The 17,676-nt window shown below is 42.2% G+C and overlaps 1 protein-coding gene and 1 long non-coding RNA gene across 2 annotated transcripts; both read left to right on the top strand.

Annotated features, from left to right (window-relative positions):
- Positions 1–159: 159 nt before the first annotated feature.
- Positions 160–4,625, top strand: alg10 (ALG10 alpha-1,2-mannosyltransferase). Its single transcript, XM_030439850.1, has 3 exons — positions 160–523; positions 1,398–1,595; positions 1,679–4,625. Exons 1-3 carry the CDS (start codon positions 359–361, stop codon positions 2,738–2,740), a joined length of 1,425 nt encoding a protein of 474 aa, XP_030295710.1. The 5' UTR covers positions 160–358; the 3' UTR covers positions 2,741–4,625.
- Positions 4,626–11,722: 7,097 nt separating this feature from the next.
- Positions 11,723–17,068, top strand: LOC115595649 (uncharacterized). The gene is made up of 2 exons (XR_003986741.1): positions 11,723–11,854; positions 15,798–17,068. It is a non-coding gene; the product is annotated as an uncharacterized LOC115595649 (long non-coding RNA).
- The last annotated feature ends 608 nt before the right edge of the window (positions 17,069–17,676 follow it).

The following is a 17,676-nucleotide window of genomic DNA, read 5'->3' as shown; positions in this document are numbered from 1 at the left end:
ATGTTTCAACAAAGCAATAAAATTGCTTTGAGGCATTAGTATTAAAATAATTATCATATGTATAATTATGATGATAGCTATTTGATAGAAATATGGTGCTACACAATTTAGTACAACCCAGGAACTTACAAAGGTATAAGAGTTTTCGTACCGGGCATGTTTCTGTAGCGGACCGCAAGCTGTCAAAATTAAAAACTCTTCCGTTTATCGAAACTGCACAGAGTTCAATCAGTTTCACTCGGAATTGAGATTTTACGGCGGTTTTAATTTGCGGATCTCACCGTTATGCAGTTCTCACGACATTATCGAGGCTAGCTTTGAACCGATTCCACTTTTACATCGGATTTCATCATCAAACATGGAGAAATTTGAGGGCTACATCTTCACTGCTCTCTGCAGCACCAACTTTTTGATATCTTGCCTGCTTTTCTCCAGAGTCACTCGGGAGCAAAGGGAGCCGTACATGGACGAGGTTTTTCACATCCCACAAGCTCAGAAGTACTGCAGTGGGAAATTCAACGAGGTAAGATGGGAGTTGTTGGACGGGGTGGCCATGAAAGCGAGCGTCCCGTTGTTGTTTAGCGGATTAGGGTTAGCTAACAGCGGAGCTTTTGTCATTTAAAATGATGTGGCAGCTCGCTGACCCTTTAATCTCCATGATGTCGGACATATAGAATGGCTTTGGTGGAGGTTTATGAGCCTAGAAGTATTGTAGTATTCATGTCAGCTAGCTTTATCAAGGAAAGAGATTAAAGGCTCATTAATATCAGTTACTCTTTCTTTTCTTTTATACATATATTGTGACTATTACTGCTCACGTTGTTTTTATATTTTATTTTCGTTTTATTTCAAAGCAAACCATGTTTTAATTTTTAATATACCTTTCAGGTATGGCACGAAGCCAGCAATGTTGGTACAGTCATTGTTAAAGATAAAAAATGAAAATATACAGAAGCCAAGATATATACAGAATTTAATTCGCTATTATAGGGGCAAGCTCCGTTCTACTTCATTTCCCATGATGCACCTTGGCAGTATTTTGGTTAGACCCTCCCTACCTTATAAACACCCATGACTGAAAGTCAAACTCAAATGTTTGTGATGCAGACTATGATGACGTCACCATGACATCATCAGGGTTAATTTATTAGACTTGGGAAAGTTCCTCCATAAACACAGAATACATTATCATTCTCCATACGCAGACCACTAAACTAACTAACTAAACTAAAATGAGAAAATCCACACAAAAAACAAATACAATTCGGCCAATAGCTGATAGTTGACATATCCATCCAATTGCCCAACCCTACTGATAAGCACTAACCGAGTAAGTAAACTTCTCTCTGTGTTAAATTAGTTGAGTGCCCCTTTAACATGGTTTTGATTTTTCACAGTGGGAGCCAATGATCACCACTCTGCCAGGCCTCTACCTTGTCTCCGTGGGAGTCATCAAGCCCGTGGTATGGCTCGCTGACCTGACAGGCGCGGTGGTGTGCTCCACGGCCATGCTGCGCTTCATCAACCTGCTCTTCAACTGCGGCAACCTTTACCTGCTCTATCTGCTCGTCTGCAAGCTGCACCTCAGGGAGAAGGTATTTCCAGATGCTGGAGACGACTGTGCGTGATTTGGTTTGTCAGTTTCCTGTCCTCTGACATCACGTTTTCTCTCTTCCAGACACGAACAACCTCACGGCGAGTCCTCTCAGCGCTCTCTCTGTCCACCTTCCCTGTGCTCTACTTCTTCAACTTCCTCTACTACACCGATGCCGGATCTACTTTCTTCATCCTCTTCACCTACCTCATGACGCTCTACGGCTGCCACAAGGCCTCCGCGTTCCTCGGCGTCTGCTCAGTGCTCTTCCGCCAGACCAACATCATCTGGGTGGCCTTCTGCGCGGGCACGTTGGTGGCCGCCAAAATGGACGAGGCCTGGAAGGTGGAGCATTCGAAGAAGAGGGACGAGAAGTCCCCTCCGTCCCAGGTCCCTCTGTCAATCAGTGGAGCTAAGAAGGTGCTGCTCTTCACGCTGGAGTTCCTCGCATCACCCAGTCACGTGAAGGCGGTGCTGCTGGTGGCCTGGCCTTACGCAGCGGTCGGCGTGGGTTTCCTGGTGTTCGTAGTGTTGAATGATGGGATAGTGGTGGGCGACAGGACGAGCCACGAGGCCTGCCTCAACTTCCCCCAGCTCTTCTACTTCTTCTCCTTCGCCCTCTTCTTCTCCCTCCCCGTCTCGCTGTGTTACCACCGCGTTCTTCGCTTCCTCCAGGCTCTGAAGAAGCAGCCGTTGTTCTTCCTCTCCCTCACTTGCGTCGCCTTGCTCCTGGTGTGGAAGTTCACCTTCGTCCACAAGTACCTCCTCGCCGATAACCGTCATTTCCCCTTCTACGTGTGGAAAAGGCTCTTCCAGAGGCACGAGCTGGTGCGCTTCCTCCTCGTCCCCGCGTACGTGTTCGCCGGGTGGAATTTTCTCGACTCCTTCAAGTCGCGCTCACTGTTCTGGAGTTTGGCGTTCCTGGCGTGCCTCCTGGCTGCCACCGTGCCCCAGAAGCTGCTGGAGTTCAGGTACTTCATCGTCCCCTACCTGATGTACCGCCTGCACATGCCTCTCCCCTCTCTCACCAGACTCATTGTGGAGTTCCTTCTGTACACGGCGGTCAACGCCGCCACACTTTACATCTTCATCAGCAAGACCTTCCACTGGCCGGACAGCACAGCCACACAGAGGTTCATGTGGTGAACAAAAGACAGAAGGGAAGAGTCTGATATGAGGTGTTCCCAGACTGAAAGCAGGGTGTTAATGTGACAGGTGGCGGTGAGAGAGCAATTTATAAGATGGAAGAAAATGAACTAAGATTTTCAACAGAATGTGAAGAAACGCAGTGTGGACGCCGTGTCGTCCACGTACTGTGTTACAGAGATGTCTACTGAAGTTAGCATGCTAAGCAGCTAGCCCTTTTGGATCCTGTCTTGTAGTACCACTTTGTACAGGCAAGAGGAGAGCTGGAAGATACATGCCAGCTGTTAGCGTAATAAATGAACAAAAAATAAACATAATACTTAATACAATTGAACCTTACACCATATGAATTGAACTTTCTCTCTTTTACTGAACTAAGACGAGCTTAATTGTCTTCTTATTTCATTTGGAAACACAATTAAACTCACCACCACAGCCATGGTTGGTTTTTCTACAATCACCTCTGGTTTGATTGAAATTAATCAATAATTCATCGAGGGCCCTGTCACCCATACTGACTCTCCCTATGATCCGAGGACCCAGTTCAGACAAACTCTAGGGCAGCTGGCTGCACGGCTACCTGTGCAACGAGTTTATTAGCTAACATTAGCTAGTTTGAGCCAAGGATGGCTAGCAAAGTGCAGGAGGTGTCTGTTACTCTGGTGATTTTCTACCCCCTTTGTTTTTGGAGCTACCTTTTGAATTCTGGCCTTATTCTGCAAACAATCCCTTTTTAAAGGTCCAGTGTGTAGTATTTTAAATGGCTTCTAGTGGTGAGATTACAGATCACAACCAACTGAATACCTCTCACCTAACCTAGATCCCTCTGAATCCTACACACTGCACCTTTAAACCTGATGTTGATGTTGAAGGTTTTCTGAGTTAAGTTCAGCAGCACAAAGGGGCTGTAAGGTTACTGTGAGTCAGCCCACAAAATACAATTATTTATCTAAAGATTCTTACAGTTTTTGGCTTAGACAATACAGTGGTGGCGTCATTGTTGTAAATCGTTGGTAATGGTCTGAATTAAAATGGTCTGTTTTGATTCAAATTGATTGTATATAAAAGCTGTTTCTACTGTAGATAAACCTTTTTCGGTGTTTTTCCTGTTCCAGGGTGGAAAAATAATTGTGTACTCTGACACTTTCTGCAGGTTGACAGAGCTTCGTGTTTGGGTTTTTTTTTTCTACGGCCAGCTGTTTTCTTACTTCAAATGTAAATACTGCGCGCAGTCCGATGAACGGATCGTCGGCGAATCAACTGTCGACATGAGCTGTAAATGTGATTTTAAAGAGACCAAAAATGACAGCCATATTGTAAGTTAATTTGTATGGTATGGAATGTTTTTTGTAACAACTTGAACCAACGACAACTTAAGAATCATGGGACTAAATTAAAGATATACATTTTCTTTTTTTTTTTTTTACTTTGATCAAAGCCATAAAAATCAACTGGATGTGATTCAGAAATAATGTCTTTGTTTTATATTAAGTGTGCTTTGTGCTCTTTGTGTTTTCACTGTAACAGATGATTGATGTAATCTTGCCTACTTGTATGTTTCCCCTTTCTGTTGTTTATATGACTGTGCCTGATGTGTCTGTGTGTAGATGCATACAGTCCATTTACAAAGTTAATCTCGGTCCCATCGCATCGGTTTGCTTTTTTACTGTGAGTTGAAGAACTTCATTTAGGTTCATGTGATTCTGCAATTCAACATATACAGACTTTATTCATCACGAGGAGGTCCTTTCCACTTGTATCAGTCTGCAAGAGTGTCTTTGTCTCTCTTATGTTGCAAACTCAATGTCCGTCCAGCTGTTTACTGCTCCTCTGCCGTCTCAATCGTGCGTGTACCTTTGAATAAAATGATTCGTGCGGAAATAAAGTCTCACGGCAAGTTTGTTTTGAGTGCAAATATACAGTATGTACAACAAGAGCACGAGGAGCATAATAAAATGATTTATCACATGATAGAGAATGAGATTTGCATGGACAGACCAGTTACATCAGTCGTACACCAACAGATTGTGATCTAATGTGTTCACATCACAACAGAGTGTTTATTTTCAGGGGTGCTGTACTAGTTTAACTTGCTCTGCAGGCAGTGATGGAAGAAGTACTCATATATTTTACTTAAGTAAAGTGTCGATACTGTTCTGTTAACATACTCTGTTACCAGTAAGAGCTTTACATTCAGGAATCAATTTGAGTAAAAGCACAAAAGCGATGACGGAGAAATGTATCTAAAGTAATAAAGTGAAAGTACTCAGAGTATATTTATGGCTTGTTTCTTACTTTTCGTCATTTTTAAATATGAATTTTATTGCAGTTGGTGTACATGAGTCTCTCAAATTGCTTGTGAAGCACTCTAAGCTGCATTCTGTTTTGTTCGACAGGTGCTATATAAATAAAGTTCCATCGATTGAATCTATTATGTGTAGCGTGTTGTTGGAATATTGTTAACGATGCTTTAAACCCTCAGCAACAGCTTGCGGAGCTCGTTGTATCCGCTTTCATCCAACTTTTATGTAACGTTATGTTAACTTTAGTCTACAGTTATTTTAGCCATCTCACCATTAAAAAACAACTAAATGCATTAAAAAAAAACATTTATTAAGACATGTATTTATTAACTATAGGTCTATGAACATCATTTGCTACTTTGCAACAGCTTCATAACAGTGTTTTATAAATAATTTCACTGTTTCCTAACAGTGATACAATTATCAACTGATTAACTATAAACTCATCGTGTATTAATGGTGTTTATCAGGTTACCTTTCGTACATAGAAACAGTGTCTGCAAGGAAATAAATGGATTAGGCTGTATATGTTCTGCAGACAATGAGCAGAGTTTTGGTGCAACTGTCTTAGTCAACGGATCATCCACAAGGCGGCGCTGTAAGACAAAGCTACACATTCCTATGAACAGAGTTGGTATTTGAACATGAAGCAAATAAATCAGAACGGGTTCTAAATTCAACACTGTAGCCCTGACTGATGCTTTCACAGCTGAGTGGCAGATAGATGTAATGCCTCGTTAAGCCTTGAAGACACTTTCCTTTCATATTGTTTCCAATCATCAGCCGCTCTCAGCTCTGGGGGCCCGGCGCTTTCAGGTGAAATTAAATTACAGGCCGACAAAGACAAACAAAAGAAGAAACAGCCAGATTTGATCAGAGCGATCTGACATCGACGGCTCTGCTGCTCGTGGTAATTTCACAGCGGTCGTCTTTACTTTGAAGTTGAAGCCTTTTTTTCTAACACTACGCTCCAAAAAACGTCAAGCAGTGTGAGGCCGGCCCACAGGAGAGGCTTTAATAGAATCAAACTGGGATGATTACACAGACGCTGATTGGACATTTCGAGCTGTTGCAGATAAAAACCTGCTGTTGGCTTTGGAAGAGAGCGTTTAGGGCGAGAATCACCTGGACTGCAACATGTCATTTATTCGTGTCCTGGCTTTTCTCAGCCTCCCCGATTCTACTTTTTCCCTTTTTTCACTGTCTCATTGATTTTCACTTTGGGAGTGATGAAAGTACCAATTAGTCGTTCTCACCGACGTGCTCTGGCGTTCTGAAAAGTTACAGCCTTAAAAGGAAGGCACTGCCATCAATAATAGATGTGTTTTATTTCATGATGCAGCACTTTGGGGGGAAAAAAAAAACACAGTGAAATGATGGGTCCCCACTCAAGTTACAGGATTATTATTATCACTTTATTATCATTTCTTTTGTTTGAACAGGGAGAGTGCACAATAAAACATTAACCCTGTATTTAACCAGGAGGGATGCATTGCAGCAAGTTGCCATTTTCCACCTGTAGTCCCTGGGCAGGTAGATGGAACATACAATAAATTACAAACATTTACTAAATTCACAGTTGGACAACATTTCAACTACAAAGTTATGACTACACACATTCCCACATCATTAAAACAATTTAAAACAATTTACCCCCCTCCCGCCAACTTTTATAAATAAATATGCCCCCCAATCAAAAACACACACACACTCACAAATGTCTACAAGTTTGCTGTGACAGCAAACTCACACTGGATTGGCCTGGAGGACAAGGAAGTTCTTTACACAATCTCGGGGAGTACTACTGCATGTATGAATTGTGGCATTGTGGCATTGTGGGTAATGTACGCAGCAGGTTTTGGAAAGCAGCCCACTGGTCTAGCATCACATTCCTTTAATACTGTTTTGCTCAGTTGTTTTTAAACTATCCATAATGAGTAACGATCACATTTTTTGTTCCACGTATTCTTCTTCCTTCCTCAAAACCTGAAGCCTGCATTGCCAACAATGCAACCTGGCCGCTGAGTGACACCACAAAAGGCTTTATACTACTTTTTTTCAAATATGCCTTTCATACATATGCCTAAAATTGGTGGAGGTGCATTTGATGAATCTCGTGGTTAAGTCAAACTGGAAACACAGTTAGCTTTTACAGAGGAAAAAGTAAGCGTTCAACTCAAATGTTAATAGGTTTTTATTTGTATTAGTTAAGGGAAGAAATATCAGGAATGTTAATGTTAATTTTGGGCTGCATGAAAATGTATACCGAGCTTTACCACATGCTCGCTACAAGATTATCAGTAGTGCGATAACAAGTCTAAGACGAATAATTCAGACTGAATAAAGCCAAACAGGAAGAGCTCTCAAATCTGAAATATTACCCCCCCCCCCCTGTAATTTCTGATTATTGCAGCAACTTGTATTTGATGTGTGCGCACTTTATAGTTTTGTCAGTAATTAGCTTTCATACAACATGTGCTGCACTAATTACAAGTCTTTTGAAGGCATGTTTGTTCCTGATTTGCTCGTTGCAGAATTACATTATTTTTTTTTTTATGTTTTCTGTGTCCACGACCTTTCTCTTGTTAATGCTGTCTCTTGGTGTGTATCTGCATGTATACACAGCTGCAGACAGCGCCGCACAATGCCGAAGCACCCCTTCTTCTCCCAGGCTTCAGCTCGCGCAAACATCCGAGGCGCGGAGCAATTAATCTGAAGAGGAGCTTCAAGAGAGAGCCATTTGTTTTTTCTGGAGCCAGAGGTGAGGACATGACAACACAGAAAGGCACCGAGATAGATTTGTTTTTAAAATGTAATCAGAGTTACTTAATCACTCACCGGGGCCATAGAAGAAGTTGCGGCAGCAGAAAAATAATTAGGAGGAGAAAGGATGGAGGCGGGGGAGAAGAGGAGGAGGAGGAGGAGGAGGAGGAGGAGAGAGAGAGAGAAAAACATGGACAACACAGTGAGAATCTCATTACGACAGACTATAATATCTGCAGCTCAAGTTCAAGCTTTAATTAAAAAAAACAAAAAAAAACATTTTGTGTTTGTGTGTTCATGTTAGTTATATAACATCACGTTTCTTTCTTGTGCACCGTGTGCCCACACATACAGACAACAGGTGCTGTCTGATGATAACAGGTTAACCGTGAATACAGGTGATCTGACACTGAACGACGCCCCGCTGATTTCCGCGAGGCATCTCTCACGGGGTCCGCTGTTATTATCGATTCTAACAAAGAAAAACAACAAAGTGTTAGCCTGTTGGGTTTTTCTTCTAAAAATAAATTCATTAAAACTGACTCGATGATTTGCTAACACAGCTGGTAGTTTTTTCTCAGACAAGAGTGATTGTCGCATTTGATTTGGACAATTTAGGTCTGGGATAACTGCACATTTGACCTATCTTTTAAACACACAAAATGTGATATCTGCCGCTTTGGGTCTCTCTATCAAACACCAAGAACAAAACAGTCAAACGAGTTTGCCAGCAAGGAGAGAGTGGAGTGTAGAGCCAGACCTCCTGGAGGAGTTAACACCCGGAATCACACTGGATATCTTCAACTGCTGTTTATCAACCTGACTGCAGCAGCGATCCGCGGAGCTGACCTCCATTGTCAGTTGTGTCATTGAGGGAAACCGTACTTCCCTACATAATCAACAGTACAGAGAGGAGAGGGGGAATGAAAAGAGAGAACCAGAGTCTCTGGTGAGTGCTGAGTTTAGTGAGAGTTGACCTGAAGTTAAACACACACCCCCCGAATGCACGGCGAAGTAATCTGGCTGTTTAGTTTTCGAACGAACACTCACACAAGCGACGTGAATAAGCACAAACGATCCTCGGATCAAGCTCGCCTCGCTGGTGGTGAACACCCCTTTGACAACCGCCATTGCTAATAAAAATCGATCAAATGTCCCCAGGTGAGGCAACATTTGAAAGTGTTATCCGCATTAAGTTTCGTCTCATTAGCTGACCTTATCCTGGAGGTAGCGAATGGTGACCAAAATAAAACGCATCATTTCCTGGAGTAAACCTGTAGGATTGCCATTGAACATTACTGGAAATGTTTGGGAACGTCAAATTTAGATATACAACCCAACCAAAAAGGAAGGTGAATAGATTTCAGCGCTCATTTGTGAGGTACTACATTCTTTTCACTTCAGATCTCGAAAGGTTTGTAAAGTATCTTTATTGACTACAGAGTAGTTGCTGTCCAACGTAAGTCACAGTCTGACATTTTTGTGATTGAGGTAGGTAGGAAAAGTTCGATCCGGTCAAATGTAAGCAGCACAAACCGTAAACTCTCTGCTCCTTCATGTTGGTCACAGCTCGATGCTTCGCCGTGTTCAAAGATTTTCTGAGTTCTCTCTACGAAGCTGACTGGCACCGAGTGAATCCAGGTGCCGTCCAAATGTAAATGAGACGGATGCTGCGTGATGGAGACTTATGGAAAGATATGTGACATGATTGCACAAAAGCACATCAGCAACTCATCTGACGCCTCGAACCGTGTGTGCCGCACTTCTGCAGAGAAAATCTTAAAATCTGTTACGGAGCCATCTCCTCCGTTTGCTCGCAGTTTATCGGAGTCGGCGGCTGAGCAAGCAGTGCGCCGCCATTAACTGACGGTGACATTATTTCAAAGGCGAGGCACTTGCCATTCCTGATAATAATTATCACCCCGACAGTGGGTGGTTACAACAGAGACCTTTTCATTTTCCACTCTGCCTCCTCGACTGGGAGCTCAGGGGCTCTGTGAGTAAGCGTGCAAGAAATGTCTCTCTTTAATAAGAAGTCGTGAGCATCTCGAGGCTTCGTCACAACGTTAGCTCTCCCGCGACACAGTCATTTTTTCAGGTTTCAGGAAAGGTCTTTGTTGGTGTAAATAATGTCCACTACAGAGAAGCTACCGTAAAGCTAGAAATGTGGAGAAATTCTTTGTGTTTCTTCACACAGAGTCCAGCATAGCCAGACCAGACTTTTTTAGTTACCTTTGACAAAATGGCAAATTAACCTATATAGGACAATTAAATAGAGATCTATCTAATAGAGATCTTTTAAAATAAAATGAATGGCCATGGACACAGGAATGAGCAGGCTCTGATATATTATGAGATAGGAATAGATATTTTTGATTGTAGGCTTAGTCATGTGAAACACATTGGACCTATACCGTCTATAATGTAGCTTACAATGACATGATGAGACATTAAATCTCTTTAATAAACTGTAAACTGACGCGCACTCGTAGCATTAGGCTTCATCGTAAAGGCCTACGAAATACGGCTCATTACAGTCACAGAGAGATCGTAGACGATATTAATACGGTCATGTTGGTGTTGATGGGTTCTTAAGAAAAAACAAGAATGAACAATTTGGGCCATGACACTCGGGAAAATTTCACCTCTGATCCATCCCATTCACTCTGCACAGGGACTTGTTTTTTTTTTTTTCAATAGCGTCCAGGTAATATGACCCATTGACTCAAATTTGATGCCACAATGTCTTGTGATACTGGTTGAATGAGACAGATCGGCTTTGAAGTCTGTTTGTGCCCCTAACCCTAGATCCAACTATGGGATCCAGAAACGTTTCTCTACAAATTGGTACCAATCGACTCCAAATGGCCCACAATGTGCTCCTAAACACTTTCTGGAGGAACCATTTTGGACCTGACCCATATTTTCAAATATTTTCAACAGCTTCCAAGTAATTTGACCCTTTGACTTAAAATCAACATATATACCCGGCAAAGTGTGTGTGAGTGTGTGGAGTTCGGCCGTGAGGTCACGGCTGTCGGATGATTCTCCAGCTCCTCCGACGCTTTCGACCCCGTCGCTGCACTTCGGCCATCTTCCCGACACACACACACACACACCCACACACACACACACACAGATTCACCTTTGCATTGTACGGAGAGAGAAACTCACACTCTGAGATGCCTGTGTGTGTGGCTGGAAGGACTGCGAACAAACAGAAATTTACCAAACTCCCCAGTGACCCATTGTTTTTTTTTTCTCTTTCTTACACACACACACACACACACACACACACACACACACACACACACACACACACACACATAAACTTACAAGGAAACGAGGCTGCTGGCACCCCATGCATCTGCCTCCTGTCTCGCTGCATAATGCATCGCCAGCCGAGGTGGAAACACACTTAAACACGGTTAGAGGCGCGCGGAAAAGCGCCGGGCTGCGATGCATAATACATCAAGTCGAGTTACTGGGGAACAAGTGGCCTCATATGTACTGCTAATTGAGATAAAGGCGAAGTTTCTCTGTGTGTGTGTGTGTTTGTGTGTGTGTGTGGGGTGTCTGCTGATTAAACACAGCAAGCGCATTAAAAACCATTAGACAACTAAGTGGCCAAGTTGGTGGTCTGTCTCTTCGCCCCGTGGTTGTTGGTGTTTGCCGAGTATAATGAAGAAGAACGGCGTCGCTTGGTTTCATATGTTCAAAGCAGGCAGGAATTAACGAAAGCCAAAGCGGAGACACCCATTATCGTGAGACCACAACGTAATTATCTTATAATCTTCAGATAACGCACTTTGTTTTGCCCACGATCGCCGCATAATTAACTCGTTCTGTAATCAGGTCTCAAGTTACGGGGATGAACTTTTTTTTCTCTCTAGAATGTTATAATCACGCTGCAGTTGCTTCCTGAATTCACACGTTCTACCAAGAATCAGCGAAGAAGCCGGCCAGGAGACAGATGGCGAAGCAGACGTTGCTGTACGTTACCGAGACATTGAAAGTGAAGATAAACTGCAGCAGCAACATTTTCAAGGTGTGTCTGTTAGATATTAATCAAGAATTACAGCAATAAAGAGACCAGAGGTTCATTGGTAAATAGTAAATCTAGTAAAATGAGGGCAAACAGACCATTAGCCATTGCTTGTTTAGCATTGGTTAATGTTTAAGCTTAAGTGTTAGCTTCTACAATGTTAGCCAGTAATGCTATATTTACCCCCAAACTTCACAGTTTTGTCTGTAAAAACGACCTACACTCATGTCAAACAAGTTAGCTAACGTAACATTAGCTAACGTAACGTCAACAATCAATGCAACAGATCACCGAAAACCAGTTAACCAGAGTTAATTTTGTAACGTAGTCTGTTGTCGCTGACAAACTCTGTAGCCACTTGTTAGCAACCGCCATTTTTGAGAAACGCTAAAGCTTCATAACTCAAACGTAGGCTATTCACTGGTGTACTTTATGTTTTATTACTAACCATGAAAATATATTTAGCTTGCTGTAGCCACAGACTTCATTTTAGACATTAAACCAAAAGTCCATTGACATTGGGTAGAGGGAACCAGAAGTGCAAACATGCCAATTATTTCAAGGTTTTAGAACTCATTCCTGCGGCTGTATAAAGGCACAGAGGGGGAGTGAGAATGTTTACCATGTTAACGGTTGCTAGCATTTGCTAATTAGCCGGAAAAAAAAGAAAAAAAAAACCCACACAATTTAGCAAACAGACATTTCTTGAAATTCTCTATTTCTTAAACGTGTAAACAGTGTTTTTATTAGGAACTAACACGTATGGTTATCATAGGAAATGTCTGAACTAATGACATGATTAGAGGAGCTGAGAAGCAAACTGTGCAGTGCTAAGAGGAATGATGATCTGAAGTCTTTATTAAGGTGACGACCCAAATGCAGTCACAGACACAGGAGGCAGGAAATGGGGAACAAAAAGCAAGCTTTATTATAGAAAAAAAATAAAACAAATGAAATACAAAACTGGGGACAGGAAGAGACACTGGAGGAACGACGGACCAAGACGGACAGACAGCGTAACAGGGAACATCACAGAATGAACTGACAAGCACATGAGGGAGAACAAAGACTATATACTAACAAGGGGATCAGGAACAGGTGAGGTGAGTGAGGAGGGGAAAGGACAGGTGAGGTAATGAAGGGAAAAAACATGCAGGAGAAACTAAAAAGCAAGAAGAGACACACAACAACATGGTTTCAAAATAAAACAGAAAACGCAACAAAAAGACGCTGAATTATAACAAATGAGGTATCAGCACTCAAAGCAGGACCGATCAATTAAAATAAGAGTCCGTCTGGGGATGCTAGGCAAGCACGGACATGTATTAAAAGCACATTTAAAGGAGGCCAACAATTTTTGGTTGCATTTTGGGAAAGTTTTTTTTCGAGGTGTGACCCACACGAGGGACCACAGCTGAGGTTATCTGAGCGTCTGTTGCGTCGCGCTGGACCGTTGGCGCGTGAAAATGAAAGTGTAAGTAACACAATGGAGAGGGATAACAAAATAAAGTTGAACATTGCACACACCTCTGCCTTCACCAAAAATAGAACTCTCATCTGAGCGCTACATGTGCCGTAGTGTTTATACGATGCGCCAGCTATACGTGCCATCGCTTAGCACCTTTTAAAGAACAATAACAGCACATGGAGAAAAAAGGTTCTATTAATATAAGAATGGTGGGAGTTCAGTGGGTGGAGCGGCCAAAACATGTGTTTTGTTTCATTAGAGGCACGCGGCAATTATGCAACCTGCCCGCCTTCATAGTTCCAGCACGCTGTCTGTAAAAGTTTGAAGTGCACCTGTGTGAGGGTCTCTCAGCGGTGTCCCGATGCCACCTTCAGGTTCAGGAAAATGCAACTCTGCACAGCAGCATCGCACCGATCACCTGAGATTCTCTGCTTTTTTTCTTTATTTTTTTTTGTAAATATCGTTGGGGGGGGGGGGATATTCAAATGAGTTCCAGCTTTAGCTCGGTCTCGGTGGCAGGTTGCTAAGCTACAGGCTGTGTCAGGAAGTGACAGGCGAACATAATTACAGCCCCGGTTGACAGACACCGCCGCAGTGTTCATTAGACTTACTCAGGCATTAAGACATCAAGTCTTTTTTTAAAAGGAGAAAAGTCCCCTCACGTGACCTTTTGTATCAACTGATTACCACATAGTTATTTGGCGAATGAGTATTTAAACAATTACGGAGGAGAGGGGCTCGTTCTCGTTTGTCTCACAGGATGGATCGTGGGATTGTTGTTCTGTGCGCTTATGCCTTCTGCGCGTTGTTTGGACACGAATACTCCTTCAAAATAGAAAAAGTAAAGCCGAAAACACGCATTAAAACAGGTCTTTAATCGGATTTACCTTCAGTGATGCTGTCTTTCTCCAGCCTTGTTTTGCTTGAGTGTGTGTGTGTGTGTGTGTGACGATGCGCTCTCCCTCTCCCTCTCCCTCTCTGCCGTTGATTGACAGTGATATTAGCACCTTTCCTTCACTCTGCCTCTCTTCGCCCCTCAATCAATCCATCCGTCTCCTCCCGTGGCCTCGGGGGACGCCGGGAAAATAGAGCTATTTAAAGAAACCCGAGGCATGCGCGAGGCTCTCCTGTTGGTAGAGACAGACACAAATCACCTTTGAATTTCCGGAAATGCGACGCATAAGCCGAGACCTTCACCGGACTCTCTTCTGTATTTTAAATCTTACATATCGCAAATGCAGGAGATGGCTGTGGCAGAAAACATTGCCTTAATTTACCACGACATTGAGTATAATCAGTGTGGGCTGATATTTCACCTGTGGGATGCAACTATTTTGACAAAATATAGCTTTTATTATAAATTATACCTTCGATTCCAAGTAGTTTTTTTTATCTTTGACCTAAAATCGGCTTTGCAGTGATCTTGGAGTTGATATTTCTCTGTGTAGACGTGGCTGGAAAATGGCTCCAAGAGTCCAACTGGTGAGCGCAGTGAAAGGAAGAGAGAGAGAGCAGATAATCACAAATGAGTGGCCAAACCGTGTGATTGCATCGTCACGTGATGCACTGCTGCCAAAAAAAACTTTTTCCCCTAAGCCAACGTTGTGAAAGAAAGACGCGTCTGTAAAATGCGTGTTACATCGGCTAGTTTGCATTTCTTATACCTCATTTCACCAACTCAAGGACCAAAAGTGTCAGGGACGAGGCTAAATGGAGAAGCTAAATGACGAAGCAAATCGAATAACTAATAGGGAAAGGGAAAGCAGCGGGTGAATGGAAATGTAGATAGAAAAGGGAAATTGGCCTTTAAAATGCCTGATTAAAATCTGTTTATAGAAAAATATATTAATGGCTCAATAAATACATTGGTATGCTATTAAGTGCACCAAAAAATACAATTGAAAATTAAATGTAGGCATGAATTAATTTAGAAATTGTGTGTTAAAAGGCATTTATGCTTTAATTTGCCTCCATATTTAATGACCTTTGTATTGGATTAACTAATTATTGTATTCCCATTTAATTTATTAATTGTATTTGTTTCCACACATGTAGTTGTGCCTGCATTACTTTGTACTTTTCTATATACACTTCTGCTTCATTTTGCAAATGAGGGGACTGTTTCTTTAGCAGTTGTTGGACTTTTTTTTGGCTGAGTCCAAAACTCTTGTAAATTCATAATTAATTTGTATTTGAATCTTATTTTTGTCGTGATAATTTAAAATAACAAATGCAACGAAATAACAGGGTATGAACCTCCAAGTGAAATATAATTTTTTTTTATGTCAAACCCTAACCCTTCAAAAACGTCAAGGTGTGTGGTTCGATACTTTTGAAATGTCAGAAAAAGTTATGATTTTGGTCCTCAAGGCCCAGCTCAACGCTATATTTCACCGCTTCGCACATCTCTGCAACTGGTCCTACGTTTTGACATTTAAAGTCTATATTTGTTTTTTTATGATTGTGTGTCTGCACCAGGATATCCAAGATAGACAAAAGACTTCCTCTCGTGCCGCTGACCTTCTGTCTTCACATCGCAGTCAATGCGGAGAAGCTGCTAGGAACCAGGAGACGGTTTGAAAAACCTGTCATGAAATGTAAATGAGCTGGGACTTCCTCCCCCCTCGTCTCCACTTGCCTCGAGGAAGGGTCCAAAAAGGGTGAAGCGCAGAAGTTTCAGCTGGAAGACTCACAGTTCTGAAACCCAACAAAGAGAGAGAGAGAGAGAGAGAGAGAGAGAGAGAGAGAGAGAAAGAAACCACTATAAACCAAAATCAAAACACGTACGTGCTGCATGACTGAGCTGGAGTACCACGTCCTGATGACCAGCTGGTGGCCCCCAAAGCCTTGTCTACAATTCAAACATCAATTTATCTTTGTGTCTGGTGTCATTTTGACATATGGCATCATAGATCCAAAATGGCAGAGGGCAGAGGAGATGCACAAGTGCCTCTGGAATAACCGTTAAATCCTCTTATTCTCAGAAAACCAGACAGTTGGAAAGAAATTACTAAATGAGGTGTTATGTTTCATTTTAAGGAGACATATTGTGTCTTAATTTTCAGGTTAATATATTTTGGGGTACAACTAGAATATGTTTTTATGCTCTTATACTCAAAAAACACATCAGGTATCTCACACTGTCCAGTGCAGCAGCAGTGTATTCCCTGCCTCTGCCTGAAACGCTCTGTTTGAGCTCCTGTCACTTTAAGACCCCCTCATCTCTGATTGGTCAGCTCGCGCACGGCTGAGCTGGCACCGCTCACCGTGTCTTCATTCGGCTCTGTCCTGTTCTTCAGCTTACAGCTTCACTTCCATCATAAAAATTGCCTTAAGTGACGCAAATGTGTGACATGGTGACGTAGCGTGATGTCAAGAAGTCACGGGATGAAAGGCGGGACGACGGATGAGGCGTTTGAGGGGTAGTGTTTTCTGTGGGAGAGAGGAGCTCCTGTTAGGGACTTTTTTAACTAAAATCTTTTATTATGCACAAAAACCTGTAACACAATGAAGGAAAGACAAAAATTACAAATAATTTACACTGGAATAGTCTTAACAGTAAACTGTAATATTAAGAGTCATAAAAAGTGTCAAAGGTCAAGAAATATATCATTAAATCATTAAATGTCATTAGGTTTAAAGAACTGTTTATATCTGTCCAGTTTCATGAGAATAAAAGGATTTCACTGTTATCACTTCATGTAGTAGACATGTACGTAACCTTTCAAAATAAAATGCAGAAAAAAATGTATTGGCCTGATTTTTCACTTTATTTTTCTGAGAAACAAACAAAAATATCACTTTCCTGATTTAGTGATTCACGCATGGACGGTTCAGCGATTAGAAGCGTCCGACCGGACCAGCTGAGGTGAATTTCCATGACGACCCGACTCCACAGTCGCATCCTGCATGAAATATTCAGTACAAAGCAACGGCGCTCTGTCTCACGAAGCCTACAGTAGAGTTCCAGACGTCCTCTGAGATGTGACGTTTGAATATTACATTTTAAAACTTCTAAGTGGCTCATAAAAGATGACCAAACCAACCTCAAGGTGAGAAAGGGTGGACTAAATGAATACTGCCTTTGCTGATCTTTTAAAAAACGCTTGAACCTTTGAAAGCTGAGTGCCGTCGAAAAAAGACATTTTCACACAGTCAACATGCTGAGACGAGAATCCTCCTGTCTGGCAAGAAATAATAAACTGTGATTTAATCTTTGCTGATACGGGATCCTTCCTCCACTGCTGTCCAATTTTATACCTAAATGATCAAACTTCATTTAAGCTCTAATTCCACCTCACTTCTGGCCGCCGATCCACAGTTTCCGACGTGATTTTTGGCCGGCAGAAGCGTGACA

This window comes from Sparus aurata, chromosome 14 (genome assembly GCF_900880675.1).
Source record: "Sparus aurata chromosome 14, fSpaAur1.1, whole genome shotgun sequence".
Classification (NCBI taxonomy): domain Eukaryota; kingdom Metazoa; phylum Chordata; class Actinopteri; order Spariformes; family Sparidae; genus Sparus; species Sparus aurata.
This window is presented reverse-complemented; position numbering and strand designations above follow the sequence as displayed.

Excerpts from the sequence above, each read along its gene's own strand:
- alg10 (XM_030439850.1), top strand. The coding sequence starts at position 359 with ATGGAGAAATTTGAGGGCTACATCTTCACTGCTCTCTGCAGCACCAAC. Across the intron at positions 524-1,397 it reads GCAGTGGGAAATTCAACGAG|TGGGAGCCAATGATCACCAC; the intron begins GTAAGATGGGAG and ends GATTTTTCACAG. Across the intron at positions 1,596-1,678 it reads AGCTGCACCTCAGGGAGAAG|ACACGAACAACCTCACGGCG; the intron begins GTATTTCCAGAT and ends TCTCTCTTCCAG.